General features: G+C 40.5%; 1 protein-coding gene across 2 annotated transcripts in view; it reads right to left on the bottom strand.

Moving 5' to 3' along the window:
• Window positions 1-18,896, bottom strand: part of NUP93 (nucleoporin 93kDa) — a 133,229-nt gene that overhangs the window by 76,131 nt on the left and 38,202 nt on the right. For both annotated transcript variants that reach the window (XM_006863545.1, XM_006863544.1), the window contains exon 3: window positions 13,704-13,821. In XM_006863545.1, the coding sequence (XP_006863607.1) occupies window positions 13,704-13,821 (118 nt within the window). The remainder of the gene's footprint in view (window positions 1-13,703; window positions 13,822-18,896) is intronic.

Raw genomic sequence — 18,896 nt, 5'->3', positions numbered from 1 at the left:
TGACCTTCTCCAGAGAAGAGTCCCTCTTGATAACATGTCCAAACTATGAGAAATGAAGTCTCGCCATCCTAGTTTCTGAAGAACTGTCCTTCTTCCAACACAGATTGATTTCTTCTTTTGGCATCCATGGTACTTTTAATATTCTTGTCCAACACAAAAACTCAATGCATTGATTCTTCTATGGTCTTCCTTATTTGCTGTCCAACTTTTCACATGCATATGAGGAGATTAAAAATACCATGGCTTAGGCCAGGTGCACCTTAGTCCTCAAACTGGTATCTTTGCTCTTGAACATTAACGAGGCTTTGTGCAGCAGATTTGCCCAGTGCACTATACATCCTTTGATTTCTTGACTGCAGTTTCCTTGAGTGTTGATTGTGGATCCAAGCAAACGAACTGACCAAAGAAAAGTATGCCCATCAAGGAAAATCCCTTCCTAAGACTGAAACTCAAGTTTGGCCATGTTCCCATTGACTTGAGATGAAAAAGAGAAGAGGAATAGGCTGACTGGTCTGAAGTTCGGGGAGATTTGTGAACTCATGGACACTGACCTAGCCACTGGGGCTAGAGCTGACAGTGAAGTGGCCAACGGTCTGAAGTGTGGGAGGTATGCATAAACTCCCAAACTTGCAGCTAGTACTCATTTGACCTAGCTTGGATGGCTAAGTAAACGGAACTCGACCAAATGAAGATAAAGATGCTTAATGTCATCAAGTCAGTTCTGACCCATCTGTTGTTAAGTGCCATCGAGTAAGTTCCAACCCATAGCAACCCTGCATAGGGTTCCCAAGGAGCAGCTGGTGGGTTTGAACCTCCAACCTTCCATTCAAATTGACCTTGCTGCCTAGTGCTTTATCCTGCAGCACCACACCGAGACTCCCATGATACTATGATCAAGTATACCTTGATACTGTGAGCAAGTATAAATTGGTATAATTTGATGAACCTGACCTTTGCTTATGGATGCAGTTATTCTAAATTCCAACCAAAATGGAAGGACTCTTCATATTAAGGCTCCAGCTTGATTTCTCAGTGCACTGGGTTGATAGGGATGGGCGATTTAGACAGTTATTGTTGTTGTTAAGTGCTGTTGAGTCAGTTTCAACCCATAGTGGCCCTGTATGGGGTTTCTGAGGAGTGGCTGGTGAGCTTGAACTGCCGACCTTGCAGTTCAAACCGACTTTGCAGTCACCACACTAGGACTCCAAATGGCCATCAAAAATGGGGGTGGAAGGGGGCTGTGCTATAAAGGGTTAATGCACTGGACTGCAAAGTCAGTTTGAACTACAAGGTCAGCAGTTCAAGCCCACCAGCCGCTCCTTGGAAAGCCTATACAAGGTCACTATGGGTCTGAACTGACAGCACTTAACAACAACATAAAGGCACAAAGTGGCTGGCTTAAAAGCTTTCATGAGAGTGTTTAGTTTCAGAACAAGGGGGATAACGTAGAGTCCTCACTGAATAGTTTCCCTCTTTTCCAGATGAATCTGGTGAAAGGAATGGGGATATGATTTTATGATTCAATTATGAGTAATTACTATCACGACCAATGATACTTAGGGAGGAAGTCCAAAATGCATTGAAAGAATTGGCAAAGAACAAGGCACCAGGAATTGATGGAATAAAAATTGAAATCTTTTAGGAAAGTGAGGCGGCACAGGAAGCACTCACTCATATCTGCCAAGAAATTTGGAAGACAACTATCTGGCCAACTGATTGGCAGAGATCCATATTTGTGCCCATTCCAAAGAGAGGTGACCCAACAGAATGCGGAAATCATCAGACAATCTCTTTGATATCTCAAGCGAGTAAAGTTTTGCTCCAGGTAATACAGAAATGGCTACAATCATACATTGACAGAAAACTTTCAGAGGTTCAAGCTGGATTCAGAAGAGGCCATGGAACGAGAGATATCATTGCAGATATCCGATGGATCTTGGCTGAAAGCAGAGAATATCAGAAGGATGTTTACCTATGCTTTACTGACTACGTGAAGGCTTTCGATTGTGTGGATCATGACAAGCTATGGACAACATTGCGAAGTATGAGTACTCCAGAACATTTAATTGTACTTCTGAGCAATCTGTACCTGGACTAAGAGGCAGTTGTTCAAACAGAGCATGGGAACACTGAATGTTTTAAAATTGGGAAAGGTGTGCGACAGGGTTGTGTTCTTTCACCATACTTGTTCAATATGTATGCTGAGCAAATAATACGAGAAACTGGGTTCTATGAAGGAAAATATGGTGTCAAGATTGGAGGAAGACTTATTAACAACCTAAGATATGCAGATGATACAACCTTGCTTGCTGAAAGTGAAGAGGACTTAAAATATTTACTGATGAAGATCAAAGAGCACAGCCTTACATATGGATTACAACTCAATGTAGAGAAATCAAAAATCCTCACCACTGGACCAATAAACAACATTCTTATCAATGGAGAAGTAATTGAAGTTGTCAAGGACTTCATTCTTCTTGGATCAACTATCAACATTCGCGGAAGCAGCAGTCAAGAGATTAGACGATGTACTGCATTGGGAAAATCTGCACAGGAACTTTTTAAAGTGTTGAAGAACAGAGATGTCAGCTTGAGGACTAAGGTGCGCCTGACCCAAGCCATGGTATTTTCAATAACCTCATATGGATGCGAAAGCTGGACAGTGAATAAGGAAGATTGTAGAAGAATTGATGTCTTTGAGTTGTGGTGTTGGAGGAGAATACTGAAAGTGCCATGGACTGCCAAAAGAACCAATAGATCTGTTTTGGAAGAAGTGCAACCAGAGTGCTTCTTGGAGGCCAAGATGGCTAGGCTTCATCTCTCATACTTTGGACACATTGTCCAGAGAGAACAGTTGCTGGAGAAGAATGTCATGCTGGGTAAGGTGGAGGGTCAGAGAAAAAGAGGAAGACCCCCCCAACGAGATGGATCAGCCAGGTGGCATCATTGATGGCGTAAAGTGTGGCGGCCGTAGTAAGGTTGGCCCAGGATCAGACATTGTTTCGTTCTGCTGTGCATGGGGTCGCTATAAGTCGGTTCCGACTCGATGGCACCTGACGACAACAACAACAACATTATCACGACTAATTGTGATTGTTAAAATTGTAAATGTAAAATTAAAAGAGGGAGTATTTAATCTTTCATTCATAACCATCAATAAGGGAGAGCATGAGTAGAGCGTGAGATATCTTACCTAGAAAAGTGACCACAGCAGAAACTATGGCAGAGGCAATGGCACGGAGAGACGGAGCAGCTGTGGACTCCAGGCCCATGGACTGAGTAAGGCTGTGTGCCTGCAGGCAGGAGGCTGGCTTGTAGAATGTTCCCTTTGGACATTTAAATGAATGCATATTTTTTGTTTTGTATATTCACATCAAGCATTTTTGCTTTGTTGATTTGTGAAAAATCAGATGTAAAAGGGAAACCACAAGGAAGAAGCAGGGTAACTGTAGTTTCAAGGAGGGGATTGTGATCATTGAGATGAAACAAAACATATCATTGGTTGAAAATAAAGCTGATGAGCTTGTCTGTTAAAAAAAAAATTGCCCATACAGCTTCCAAGACTGCAGAGTCACTGGTGGGTTCAAACTTCTGACCTTTATGTAACTACCTACTGCACCTGGCAGGGTTCTTCCAAGTACCTTTAGCCCTCTAAAAGTTCAAAAGAAAGGTAACCATGAACTTCCCATTTGCTGACTCTCTTGTTGCTATTGTTGTTCAGCATTGTTATTGTTGTTGTTGTGAAGTGCCGTTGATTCAGTTCAGACCCATAGAGACCCTGTATAGGGTTTCAGAGGAGCAGCTGGTGAGCTTGAACAGCCAACCTTGCAGTTCAAACAGCTTTACAGTCTGGCGCATTAACCCACAGCGCCACACCAGGACTCCTAGTGCTTATCCTACAGAGCTACTAATATTGAGGGCACAAGAAATATAACGAAGAAAATAAAAACTACAAATACTTAACTAAAACCTCCATCCCGTTAAATTCTATGGAGAATTTGTAGTTGTTGTTAAGTGCAGTCAAGCCGATTCCGACTCATAGAGACCCTATGGAGGGTTTCCGAGGCTGTAAATCTTTACGGGAGCAGAAAACCTCATGTTTCTCCTGTGGAACCACTGGTAGTTTCGAGCTGCTGACCTTGAGATTAGCAGCCCAATTGGTAACCACTATGCTACCAGAGCTCCTTGGAGAATAGCTGCCTGTATTTTTTCTATTATGTGAAAATAGTGAAAGAACAAAGTCTTAATCCTTCAGAGTTCATCCGCTCAAAATCTCTGACAATGCAGTTCGGGATAATCTGGCAAACTCTCATCATTAGCAGAAACAAGATGGAAGATAGGTGTGCTTTGTCGACTTAAAGCACTTCTCAGAACTGCCATACAAATTATCAGTATGAAAATAGATGTGACCCTATGAATGAACCTCATCTCATCCCTTCCTCAGATTTACAGAAGCAACTCCGATAAAAACCTCTCTCTGACACTCATGTTTAGCAGTTTTAACTTTTAGAACAGATAAAAATGACAACAGCATTTCTTTAAAAGTTGTTCTAGAATTGACATTGTTTATCCAGTCACATACTGCACTTCCCTTATCAGATTCAAATGAGGGAAATTTTACTGCACTTTTTCCTCAGTAATTATATTTTGCCAGTAATATTTCCAAAGAGCTGCTATTTAGCACACTAGGCAAGTCTGATCTTCTGTCCAACAAACTGCCACTCGATGTCTGGAACCTATTCCCCACCAACAACTTGCCAGTACAACAAACAAACAATTGGTGAGCAACACAACCACTTTCCCCCTTAGCTGTTAAATATAGCTGCATTTAAGCAGCAGTATCTTAATTCTTGAAGTTATAAAATTAAAAGACAAACTCTGAAAACAACAATTAGGTGATCAGCAGCAGTGATTCGTTTTTATACTTACCAAAGCAATTTTGCTTCTTCTGACTATCTAAAAGATAAACTAACAGTGGCTGGAGCTGCACTCCACATGCCCAAGGCCAAGGGCAGAAAAAGGAAGGAAATAATGAATATTTTATTATACTTTCGGTGTGGTAAGCAAAACAAATTTTTTTTTTTTTTTAAAGGCAATTACCACTGTAACATTAGTCAAATACGGCAGATCAGTTTCCCTGACTCCAATTTTCTTACGGTTATTTTATCCTCCTTCTGAGGCTGCCTTCGTTTTTCTCTTTAAGGACAGATTTCCATCTGAAGTTTCAGAGAGATTATAAGAATCTTCAGAATGTGATCTTTTTTCAAAAGGGAAAGGGGAAATACAGGGAGCTGAATTCTCACTTATCAAAGGTTTAGAACTGGCTGCTAAATAAATTCCAACAACATAACCTAGATTGCTGTTTACTTTGTAGTGAAAGTCTCATCTTTTCTTGAGGCGTGAAGGCAACATATTCTATTTGGAGACTGCCCTCCAAATAGAGGGCAGATCTGAGAAGCCTATGAAGACACGACCTGTAAGGAGAGCCATTACCTTCAGACTCAAATTAGGACTGATGTTCCATAGTTACTACTCTAGACCATGGAAGGCAGGGTGCAAAGTCAAAAGTATCAAAACAAAAAAGCTAGAAAACCTGGTTGTCTGAAGCACAGAATACACACACACACAGGGAGCTGTTTTAGTATCTTTGGAAAACGTCACGCCTAATTCTACCTAAAAAGCCGAACTTAACCCACTGTTATTACATCAATTCCTACTTACAGTGACCCCATAGGACAGAGTAGAACTGCTCCACATGGTTTCCAAGGCTATATATCTTTACGGGAGCACACTGCCATTAAGTAGGTAAGGCATTTAATACTTTAAAAAGTAGACTATTTCTATTTGAAACACTGTCTGTAAGACACTTCTCAAACACATTACAGATCATGAAGCTGTCTAGAGAGAATAACTACTATTGAACTCTGGAACCAGACATAGGTAGTCACCCTAATGTTTCTCAAAGGCCTGAAAGAGCATGTGGGGGACCAGATCCGATGCTTGGTCAAATGTTCGATCACAGGCACGAGCAGCAAGAGATGGCCTTAGCACAACATTCCATGGGGCTGTGAAATGGAGTTGAGAGTTAAAGATGTCTTACTAACTTGAGTTTCTGACACTTAACAATTGTTATGGACTGAACTGTGTCCCCCAAATATGTCTAAGCGCTACCCTCTAGTACCTGTGAATCTTACTTGAAAATAGGGTCTTTGTAGATGTAATTAAGATAACAATCTCAAGATGAGATCCGCCTACATTTTGGATGGGTCCCATATCTACTATCTTTGCAAGATAAACGAGAGGGAGTTTTTAGACATCCACAGAATAAGGCCATGTGAAAAAAGAGACAGAGGATGGAGGTCTGGTGCCACAATCAAAGAACACCAGGAAACACCAGAAGCTGGAAGAAAGTAACGCAGGATTCTTCCCTAGAGCCTTCACAGGGACCGTGGGTGGGCCTGCTGGTGTCTTGGTTCCAGAATGCTGGCCTTCAAAACTAGGAAGAACTCCATTGTTTAAGCCACCAAGTTTGTAGTAATTTGTTGTAACAACCCTAAGAAACTAATACAGTAAGCTTAGAAACAATAGTACTGCTTGGGTCTAACATCCATTGGAAAGATTATAACCTAATACTGAGAAACTACAGAGCCTGTTTCTAAGGTTATCTCAGGCTATTTCTGCACAGCTTTCTTAACATGTACATGCAATCTAGTGAAAAGGCTTGGGAGTTAACTCTGAAAATAGACACTTTATTATTTTAAATTACACACCACCCATGGTACATTAAGTGTGTGCAACCTGCTCTCAGTATTTCCCCCTAAAGACACAGTCGGCAACTGGACTTGCCCTCCTCTTAAGTACCACAAAGTCACAGTCATTTGGTATTCTGTCCTCCCAACAGTTACTGCTCTTCAGCTCCATTATACAAATTTACAGACAATCGTTACGACCATTTTCAAAAATAACACAGACACAGTAAAAAAAACAACAACACACACACGCGAAAATTAGATTTTTTTGTTCCTATTAAAGCATATTTAAAAATAAAGGAGCTCTGGTAGCGTAGTGGTTACGCATCGGGCTGCGAACCTTAAGGTCAGCAGTTTGAAACTACCAGCCGCTCCGCGGGAGAAAGATGAGGCTTTCTACTCCCGTAAGGATTTGCACCCTCAGAAACCCTGTACAGAGTCGCTATGGGTCGGAACCGACTCGACGGCACTTAACAACAACAACAAATTACCTTTGCTGGTCACAGCATTTTTTTAAAAAAAAAAATGCATTCTCAGTGTAAGCCTGTATCATTGATTATGACACACAACCAGAATCACCCTGTAATTTCAAACTCCCGTAGACTCAGAGGACACTAGAATCATGTTTATCAAATAGAAAAGGATAATCTAAGCAGGGACAATGCCTTTTCAAGCTTCTAAGTAATGCAAGCAGTGGATGTGCTGGGCAGCATCTGTTAAAGGACGCATCAGCATTTCCTTTTATAAACAGCACTTTACTGGTCTTATAAATTGACATTATAAATTTAATGACTGAGACTCAGCACATGGAGTTAGGATGCATTCTCATTTCAAAAAATTAACAGGTTGAAAAACAAGAGTTCACATATGAAAGTCCATCAGACAATTAAAAATTTTTACACATCTAAAGATTTTAATCAACCCAGTAAAGAGACAACCTACGAACGAAAATATTTTATAACCATACAGTCAACTATCGTTTTGTTGTTGTTAAGTGCCTTCAAGTCAGTTCCAAATCACAGCGACCCGATACAGGGTTTCCAAGGAGTGGCTGGTGAGCTTGAACTGCCAACCTTGCTGTTCAAACCAACTTTGCAGTCCAGTGCATTAACCACAGCACCATATCAGGGCTCCAAGACACCAATAGGAGTTTAAAATCCAGACAATATAAAAAACTCCTACAATTCAACTAAGAAAAAGGAGACGAATGATCTAAATGGGCAAAGGACTTGAATACCATTTTTCCAAAGAACACATACAAAAGAAAAATAAAACCAGAAAACTTAACCCACTGCCACTGAGCGTGAACTCTAATGCAGAGCAGTACTGTAGGATGGAAAAGAACTGCCTCCTATGGTTTTCCTGCTACAGTCTTGATGGAAGCACATTATTTCATCTTTTGACCATGGAGTGCTACTGGACTTACCATCAACCTTTCAATTAACAGCTGACTGCTTAACGACTGCACTGCCATGGCTCCCATTAGTCACTGTTGTTTTTGTTGTCAAGTGCCATCAAGTTGGTTCCAACCCACTGGGACCCTGTATAGGGTTTCCAAGGAGTGGCTAGTGAGCTTGAAGCACCGACCTTGTGGCTGGAACTGACTTTGCAGTCCAGCTCATTAACCCACAGCGCCATACCAGGACTCCCCAAATTACAAAGAAATACCATTTCATATTCACTACAATAGCTATTATCAGAAACACAGAAAATAACAGGTGTTGGAGAGCACGTGGAAGAATTGGAACCCTTGTTCATTGCTGGTGGCAATACAGATGGTACACTCACTGTGGAAGAGTTTGGTTGTTGTTGTTAGGTGCCATCAAGTCGATACTGACTCATAGTAACCCTATGCACAACAGAACGAAACAGAGCCCAGTCCTAGGCCAAACTCCAAGTGTTGCCATGCTTGAGCCTATTGATGCTGCCACTTTGTCAATCCATCTCACTGAGATCTGCCTTTTTTTCACTGTCTCTCCACCTTATGAAACATGATATTCTTCTCCAGCAACTGGTCCCTCCTGACAATATGTCCAAAATATGAGAGATGAAGTTTGACCATCCTGGTCTCCAAAGAGCATTCTGGCTGTACTTCTTCCAACACAGATCTGTTGGTTCTTTTGGCAGCCCATGGTACTTTCAATATTCTCCTCCAACACCATAACTCAAATGCATCAATTCTTCTAGGGTCTTCCTTATTCACTGTCCAGCTTTCTCATGCATATGAGGTTATTAAAAATACCATGCATGGCTTGAGTCTGGCACACCTTAGTCCTCAAGCTGACATCTTTGCTCTTCAACACTTTAAAAAGGTCTTCGGCAGTAGATTTGCCTAAGGCAATATGTAGTTTGATTTCTTAACTGCTGCTTCCATGAGTGTTGATGGTTGATCCAAGAAGAATGAGGTCCTTGACAATTTTAATCTTTTCTACATTGATAGATTGGGCCAGTGGTGAGGATTTTTGTTTTCTTTACATTGAGATGCAATCCAAACTGAAGGCTGTGGTCTTTGATCTTCATCCGTAAGAATTTTAAATCCTTTTCACTTTCAGCAAACAAGATTATATCACCTGCATATCAGAGGTTGTTAAATGAGTCTTCCTCCAATCCTGATGCCACTTTTTTCTTCATATAACCCAGCTTCTCTAAAAATTCTATGTTTAAAAAGTTAAACAAAAAAAATTACTTTGTTGTTGTTAAGTGCCAGTGAGTCATTTCTGACTCATAGCGACCCTGTAAAGGATTTCTGAGGAGTGGTGGTGAGTCTGAATCGCCGATCTTGCGGTTCAAACCAACCTTATGGTTGAACGCTCATCCTACAGTGCCACACCACAATAACAATATTAACTCAGCAATTCCACTCCTAGGTGGTGATTCTTGTTGTTACGTGCTGTCGAGTCGGTTCTACTCATAGCAACCCTGTATAGGGTTTCCAAGCAACAGCTGCTGGGTTTGAATCAACCACGCGGTTAGCAGCCCAATGCTTATCCTACAGCACCACACCAGGACTCCACTCCTAAGTACATACCCAAAAGAACTGAAAGCAGGAACTGGAACAACCAATTGCACATCAATTCCACTGTAACATTCTTTACAAAAGGTGGAAACAACTTAAGTGTTCATCATCAGATGATCAGATAAGCAAAGTGTGAAAGGCACACACATTGGAATATTAGTCAGCCTAAGAGGAACCCACTCCATGGCACATAGCAACAAACAAGAGGAATAAAGATCCCATACATGCAACATAGATAAACTTTGACTACATTGTTGCTGTTCAGTGCTGTCAAGGGAGTTCTGACTCATAGCAACCCTGCATAGGGTTTCTGAGGAGCAGCATGGTGAGTTTGAACTGCTGACCTTGTGGTTCACAGTTCAGTAGTTATCCTCCAGCACCACACCAGGAGTTGAACATTATGCTGAATGAAATAAGACATAAAAGGATAACTATTGTATAAACTAATTTAGATGAAAGGACAAATACTGCACAAACTCACTTATATGAAAAAAGATAAAAGTTTATTAATGGTTACTAGGGGCTGGGAAGAGGAGAGAATGAGAAGTTATTGCTGCAGAGGTACCAAATTTCCATTGTAGTGATGTAGTTTTTCTAGAAAAACTTCTAGAAATGGATAGTTATGATGGTTGTATAATTTGCGAATTCAATTAATGTTACTTGAGTTATACATTTAAAGAGTTAACATTGCAAAGTTCGTTAGTTTATTTTGCCTCAATAAAAATGTTTTTAAGTCCATCAGATGTATAATATGTGAATTATGCCTTTATAAATCAAACGATGTGTTGCATTAGGCAAATCTGCTGTAAAAGACCTCTCTCCAGTCCCTGGAGAAGGACACCATGCTTAGTAAAGTGGACGGTCAGTGACAAAGAAATGGACTGACACAGTGGCAGCAGCAACAGGTTCAAACATAACAACAATTGTGAGGATGGCACAGGACTAGACAATTTCATTCTGTTATGCATAAGGTCACTATGAGTTGGAACCAACTTGCCAGCACCTAACAATAACAACAAAGTTGTTAAAATACATTTTAAAAAATTGATCAGATAGTGTGTGCAGGTATATCTGGCTTTATTGTGCTTCGCTTTATTGCATTTCGCAGATATTTCCTGTTTTTTTACAAAGTGAAAGTTTGTGGCAAACCTGTCAAACAAGTCTATCTTCAGCATTTTTCCAACAGCAGGTGTTCACTGTGTGTCACTGTCACATTTTAGTAATTCTCCCAATATCTCAAACTTTCTCAAAATACTATTGCCCACTTAATAAATTACAGAATAGAGTAAACATAACTTACATATGCAGTGAGAAGCTGAAAAATTGTGTGAATGGCTTTACTACAATATTCAGTTTATTGCAGTGGCCTGGAACCAAACCTGCAATATCTCTGAAGTATGCTTATATCTGACTTTTCTAAATACAAGTAACTGAAAATGTCTAAGCTGATTCTTCTTGATTATAACCATCAATGCTTCGCCAGTACCTCTGCCAGAATTAAAGGAAGATCACGCCAGGCTAAGGGCACTAGGTAGCTTGGCTCCTATGCTTGGCAACCAAAAAGAAGACAGCCAATAACATGATACTAACCACCAGATGCTCCTAGGAAACCCTATACAGGGTCGCTATAAGTCAGAACCGACTTGACAGCAGTTAACAATAAAAACCATGTATATAGGAAGCTTAAACACAGGTTAATTGAGTTACTGAATACAATTTAAAAATCTAGACCCTCCAATTTGAGGCATCTCAGATTGAGCCAAAATCCTAGCCCTTTAGACCATAGCTTAATTTTTTCCTTTAAACCTTTGATAAGAAGAAGATAAAACACCACAGAGGAATATTTCAAAACTAGTAAGCCCCTTGGAAACCCTGTACAGGGTCGCTATGGGTCGGAACCGACTCGATGGCACTTCACAACAACAACAACAACAAGTAAGCCCCTACACTTTCACTTCAAGTCTAAATAATCAATTCCCAACTAATCAAAAGTGATGCTGCATTTTATATATTTTTTAAGCTAATTTGAAAAGTGTAAGAGTTCAAATTGTGCAATGGAAGCATCCTTAGTCTCAAAATTCAGATTTCCCAGCGGTACAGGACCAAAACTCTTAGCCAGGCGCATTCCAAATTAAGAAATTCTCTTTGATCTAACTGAGCAAGCAGTGCTAGGAAACCATCTAATGGGGGTGTTGAAACAGGGTGTTCAGGCATTAAGTAGAGGGTTAGAATAGATGATTGTTATGACTCAATACATTTATAAGCCTGTCATTAATATCGCAAAGTAAAACTGGGGCACATCAGTGGAAATGCATAAAATACATCACTAAACATTGCTGGGTTTTCCAAAGACAACTGCAAAAAGGAGCTAAGTCTGTAAAATAAACAGCTGGTTTGGTGTTTTTCAACACTAAAGACATTGAAACAAATAATTTTTCAGCAAATGTCATTTCGTTCCACACTATTAGGGATGCTACCCAAAATATATGCTGATTATTCAAATGATTTTAGCTATGTCCTATTCAACTCATCTCATCCCTGCTTTAAGTATTTGCTTATAAAGCATCAATAAATCGAAACTGTTGTTGTTGTTAAGTGCCATCGACTTGGTTCCTACTCATAGCGATCCTTATAGGGTATCCCAAAAGCAGTCAGTGGGTTTGAAACGCTGACCTTGCAGTTCAAACTGACCATGCAGTCCAGGCTTATTCTACAGAGCCTCACCAATTGAAATAGGAAGGGTAAACCAAAAAAGAAGTACGCATGCAATTTTAAGATTACATGGATACGAAAAGTCATCTATGAACTGACAGGCAAATTTGATTTAATGCAGAAAACTAGAAAAAAGGAAACCCTGGATTTCTATACTTTGGGGATACATCACTGACATGATTAATACAGAGCATCTATCCTGGTGTGGCACTGTGGGTTAACACGCCAGACTGCAAAGTCGGTGGTTCAAGCTCACCAGCTGCTCCTCAGAACCCCCATACAGGGTCACTATGGGTCAGAACCAACTCGACAGCGGCACTTAACAACCACAATAATTATTCAAACATAGGGCCTTACGTTGCTAAGTTAGAATAAATGTAGGACTGCAGCAACGGTTAGATGGACAAAGAATTCTTCGGAAGGACAGAGTATTCATTCAAATTGAGCTCAAATAACACAATTATTTCCCATTTCTACTAGGAGTTGCCTTTGTAGGACTTTGTGTCCTTTCATTTCAAAGGTAAACCAATAATAAAACGGTGCCCCACTGTACCTTTCATTTTAATGCAAATGCCAAGTTCTTAAAACTGAAAGTGAATCACAAATTTGTCTCTAACAATTTTGCCTTCCTATATATCAGGTTCTGATTAGAATACAATAGCTACATATTGTCCTGGTGGTATGTCTTTGCTTAAATGAGACTGAGTATCCTATTAGACCATTTCCTGGTGCCAGTAATGCAGCCAAACACTTCCTAGAAATCAATGAGTAGACTTCAGTAAATAGTACTCTTAACTTTGCCCCAGCTCTTTGTCAGACAATACATGCAAGATGTAGAAAAGAAATGCAGAACACAAGTACTAAAATTATTTGCAATCTAGTAAATCAAACAAGAGAAACATACAAGTAATGTTCCTGTGCTTTGGATTAAACCCAAACAAAGAAGAGAAATCTGTTCTCATAACTACAATCATCTAAAGTATGCAGGTCAGAATTGCATTCTTAAATTCACTTCCACACAGCACTCAAAAAATAACCCCAAGCTCTATATTTCAACTGTAACTCCAAAGCTGAGTCTCCACTCTTTCATTTGAGGAAGAAATTTACCCCCAAAATTACATTATATATATATATATATAATTCACCAACCAGCTGATCAAAAAAGTAAAAATTTGCCAGAACTTCAGTCGGGGTATGAGCCATTCCTGGAGGCGGGCAGCCCTTACCTGAATGTCTGTGTCCTTCACAGGTTCAAGAGGCTCAAAGGTGGTGGCTGCACTGAGGCTCTCCAAACGCTGTGAGATGTGGGATATGTCAAGTCCCCGAGACCCAAGAAGAACTGACCTACATGGGGTTATAAGATAGGAAACAAAAATGAGGAAGAAAATAGAACAAGGATATCAACTATGCTTCATAAAATGCAAGACTTTCTCTCATATTCAAAACTTCCTGTACACTAACCAGACACTTTTATATGGTTGTTTTGTACTTTTTCCTAAAGTTCTATCACCTGGAATAACAGACACAACTCTGCATTTGAGAGTATGAGAGACCCAAGTTCTCATTTTGTCTGAATTAAAGGGCCTTGTCTAGTAAGAACATATGGCAGACTATGTGTGAATAACTGTTATCATGACTAATTGTGATTGTCACAACTGTAAAGGTAGAAGTTTTATTATCATAAAGGGGGGAGTAGTTAATCTTTTAAGACAGAAACAGAGGACCCTAGGACCATCAAGGGAAAAGTGCACGAGCAGAATGTGGTACCCTATTCAGAGATGGAAGCAGAGATGATGACATGGAGGAACAGAGCAGTTGAGGACTCTAGACTCATGGAAAGAGAAAGGCTGTATGCTGGAGGCCAGGAGGTAGTCTTGCAGAATGTGCCCTTGTTTGTTTAAATTATTATATATTCCTGAGTGTTTTTGTGTGCATCCAAAAAAACCAAAAAAACAGAGGGAATAGAAGCAAATACTGTTGAATGATGATGCACAGAGGGGATTATAATCACTGCAATGAAATAATGAGTGTAAAGCCAATGTTCTCCCATGTAAACTATATTAACCTATCACTCAATTCACAATAAAAACTTTTTAAAAAAGAAAGAAGTATCCAAAATAGGCAAATTGGTTACCAAGAATCCTTGCTTTGTAGGGCACTGAACTTCTGTTAAGGATGGAGAGAATTTTGGTTAAGAATAATGGTGGTGGCTACACAATATGATGAAAATAATGTCACTGAATTGCACATGTAAAAAATGTTAAAATGGCATATTTTTGTTACATATATGTTATGTTATGCTGAGTGTCATCGAGTTGGTTTCAACTCATAGAGACCCTGTATAGGGTTTCCAAGGAGCGGCTGATGAGTTTGAACCGCCAACTGTGTGGTTCAAAACAACCTTGTTGTCCAGTGCTTATCCTACAGCACCACATCGGACTCCATTACATATACGCTGTTGCTGTTAAGTTCTGTCAAGTTGTTTCCAACTCATAGCAAGCCTGTATAGGGTTTCCAAGGACAGGCTGGTAAGCTTGAACTGCCTACACTGCAGTTCAAACTGACCCTTAGGTTCAGTGTTCATCCTACAGTGCTACACCAGGACTCCATTACATATATACATGTAACAATTTTTTTTTAATTAGAATTATTAGAGGAGAACAGGCATCCAAATTGTGGTGCCTGCAGAAATTACAGAACATGACTTGTGCCGTGCCTACGCCCAGCAGCAACTCAAAAGGTTGGCAAGTTGAACCCACCTAGTTGCTTGTTCCATGGAGTCCTAGTGTGGTGCTGTGGGTTAATGTGCCAGACTGCAAAGCCATTTGAACTACACAGTTGGTGCTTCAAGCTCACCCATCACTCCTTGGGAACACTATGGGTCGAAACCGACTCGACGGCACTTCACAACAAATTGCTTGTTCCAGAGGAACAATCTTTGGACAAGATTACAGCCTAGAAAACACCATGGGGCAATTCTACTCTGTCGGATGGGCCTCAATGAATTGAAATCAACTAAATGGCACCGAACAAACCAGTTAATGTGCAGCCTTTTCTCTACCTTCCTGATAGGGAAAGGGAAGACTGATAAGGGGTCAGAAAATCTTTCCGTTTCTAAGGGTGGAAACATGTAAAGATTCCTGCCCTCTCTTGTTGTTACATGTCGTTGAGTTGGTTCTGACTCATAGCAACCCTGTATAGGGTTTCCGAGGAGCAGCTGGTAGGTTTGAACTGCCAACCTTGTAGTCTGAAGAGCAGTGTGTCCTGCCCTCTACTGGCCCCAATTTACATAAGCCACACAGCATTCCTGTGAAGAAAGCCACATTCTAGACCTGGGATTGTAAGATAACAAAAAACTGCTCCCATTATATATGTACAGGGAGCAGAAAGTCAAAAAGGTCTGGGTTCACGTTCCCATCGCCAGTTAATGGCCAAAATTCTTGGACACAATACTTCTCCAAGCTTCTTTGTTAAATGTGGAGAAAAATCCCTGCCTGACCTACATTCTGACTGTGAAAATCATCCATGGCAATTTTCTGGGAGGTGAAAAGTACCATATTGATGTGAAACATTTTTACTGACCAGGTTGGATTTAAATTCTGGCCACTTGTTAACTGAGCTTCCTCAATTACAACACTGAGATAACACTTCACAGGGTTATTTCAAGAAAAAAATATAAAATGCATGCAAAGTGCTTGCCACATGCCTGACATATACTATTGTTGTTTTGTTGATAAGTGCCTTCGAATTGGTTCTGACTCTCAGGGATTCTGTATAGAGTTTCTGAGGAGTGGCTAGTGGGTTTGAACCTCTGAACTTGCAGTTCAAACTGACCTTGCTGTCCAGTGCTTATTCTACAGTGCCACACCAGACTCCTCCTGACATATAGTAAATGCTTAAAAAGGGGTAGCATGGACCACCAGAGAATAAACAAATCTATCTTGGAAAAAAGTATAGCAGAACGTTCCTTAAAAGAGAGTATGGAAGACTGCCTCTTATCTTGTGCTCTCTGGACATGGAACCAGGAGAGACCAGTCTCTGGACAAGGACATCACACTTAATTAAGTAGAGGGTTAGCAAAAAAGAGGAAGATAATGGACAAGATGGATGGACATAGTGGCTGCAACCAAGGGCTCAACCACAGCAACAATCCTGAGGATGGTGCAGAGCATGGTGTGCCTATGAGTCAGAAGTGACTCGACAGCAACCAACAAAACCAGTAGTAGAATAAGAAGTCCTCGTGGTACAAGAGTTAAGTGCTCAGCTACTAAAAGACTGGTACTTACAACTTACCTTGAGGCTCTGCAGGAAAACATTTGCAAAAGATTTTGTTACTCTCAAGTGCCATCAAGTCGGTTCCAAATCACAGCGACCCTCTACTGGTTGTTAATGTTGCTGGTTGTGTTATCGTTGCTTAAATGCCATTCAGTTGGTTGAGACCCAGTATAGGGTTTCTGAGGAGTGGCCGGTGGGTGGTTCAAACTGACCTTCAGTCCAGCGCTTATCCTACAGCACCACACCAATTCTATAGGTTATAGACTAGGAAACTCTATGGAGGCAGTTCTACCCTATCACACAAGATCACTGTACGTCAAAACTCAACTTGACAGCACCTAACAACAAAAATAGTGGTGCCTGTGCACCATGAAGTCAGTTCCAAGTCAGAACGACCCTGGTAAGGTTTCTAAAGCTGTAAATCTTTACAGGATCAGAAAGCTTAATCTCTCTCCCATGGAGCAGACAGCAGTTTTGAACTGCTTACTATGTGGTTAGCAGTCCAACTCATAACCCACTACACCAGCAGGGCTCCTTTAACAAGAGTGGCATGACAAAATTATAATTTGCTATGTGATTTAGGGCAAATAAATGTTAGCATATGTTTTACATGAACAGGGATAGAGTATGAAAGAATGAGCAAGCTAATAAAACTGGCTACCTCGAAGGGGAAAGTTAGGAAGCATGACTGCTAGCTTCCTCTGTCTTCCTCTAGGATGTCTGGTGTCTCATTGGATTGGAAAAATCCAGTGAGGCATCTCCAATGGGAGAGATGAGGGACATAACGATGATGGGTACCCAAGAGGTGCTTCACTGCTATTGATTATATATAGAGAGAGAGACAGAGAGTCCTGGTGTGGCGCTGTGGGTTAATGCGCCAGACTGCAAAGTCGTTAACTGCAAGGTCGGTGGTTCAAGCTCACCAGCTGCTCCTCGGAAACCCTATACAGTGTCGCTATGGGTCGGCATCGACTCGACTCGACTCAACAGCACTTAACGATGACGATGATATATATATATATAAAATATAATAATATCTTAGCTGTGCAGTGTGTACATGGGTATTCATTCATTGTGCAAACTTCTTCTATGAGAGGCCAGATAGTAAATACTTCAGGCTTTACAGATCATACCATTTCTGTAGCAGCTACTCAGCTCTACTACTGTAGCACAAAAGGAGTGGAGTCACAGACAATACGGAAACAGTGTGGCTGGGCACCAATAAAACTTTCAACAGGTAGCAGGCCAAATTTGGCCCATAGGCAATACCAGCCCCTGGTTTACACTACTATACATATATGTTACATGTATTATTCTTTATGTGTGACAAATTGAAACAATGTAGAAAGGTCAAACAAAGACCAAAAGGCTATCAAATCTGTTCCCTAAAAGGAAAAATCCAACAAAGTATAAATGAATGAATTCAGCACAAAACAATCCAATCTAGTCTAATCATGGCTCAAAATGAAGAGAAACTGCTGTAAACATCCATTAATAATCAGAATATGGAAGGTACAAAGCATGAAACTAGGAAAATTGGAAATTGTCAAAAATGGAATGTAAAGCATAAACATCGATATCCTAGGCATTAGTGAGCTGAAATGGACTGACACTGGCCATTTTAAATCTGACAATCACAGTTTACTATGCTGGGAAAGACAAATTGAAAAGGAATGACATCATATTCACCATCAAAAATAATCTTTCAATATCTGTCATGAAGTACAACACTGCTGTGAAAGGATAAAATCCATACAACTACAAAAAGACCAGTACCAATCACTACAGTCAGTGATTTCAGTCTGAAAATGATCAAACATGCAATCAAGATGTACTGAGAGAACAAACAAGATGGCAGAGAAGGTGGAAGTGCAATGAAGAGCTCCGTCAGCAACAACACAGAATACAGGACCAAGCAGGCTCAGGGGATGGTGCCAGAACTCTGAACCACATATAAAGGAATATTTAGAAGGTTGGAAGACTTACAGTTAAGGGAATTTGTAGCAGAAGCAAGAAATCCATTCTAATTCAAGACGCTCAGCTGCTCCTGGAGCTGCCATCTTGGGTGAGACCAAGTGGGGGAAGGATCAGAGCAGCCATGGACACCTGACAGAACCTCAGAGATAAAGGTGTGGACATTCTTT

The sequence above is a fragment of the Chrysochloris asiatica genome, unplaced genomic scaffold (assembly GCF_000296735.1).
Source record: "Chrysochloris asiatica unplaced genomic scaffold, ChrAsi1.0 scaffold00055, whole genome shotgun sequence".
Classification (NCBI taxonomy): domain Eukaryota; kingdom Metazoa; phylum Chordata; class Mammalia; order Afrosoricida; family Chrysochloridae; genus Chrysochloris; species Chrysochloris asiatica.
The sequence above is the reverse complement of the archived record's forward strand: the minus strand, read 5'-3'. Positions and strand labels throughout refer to the sequence as shown.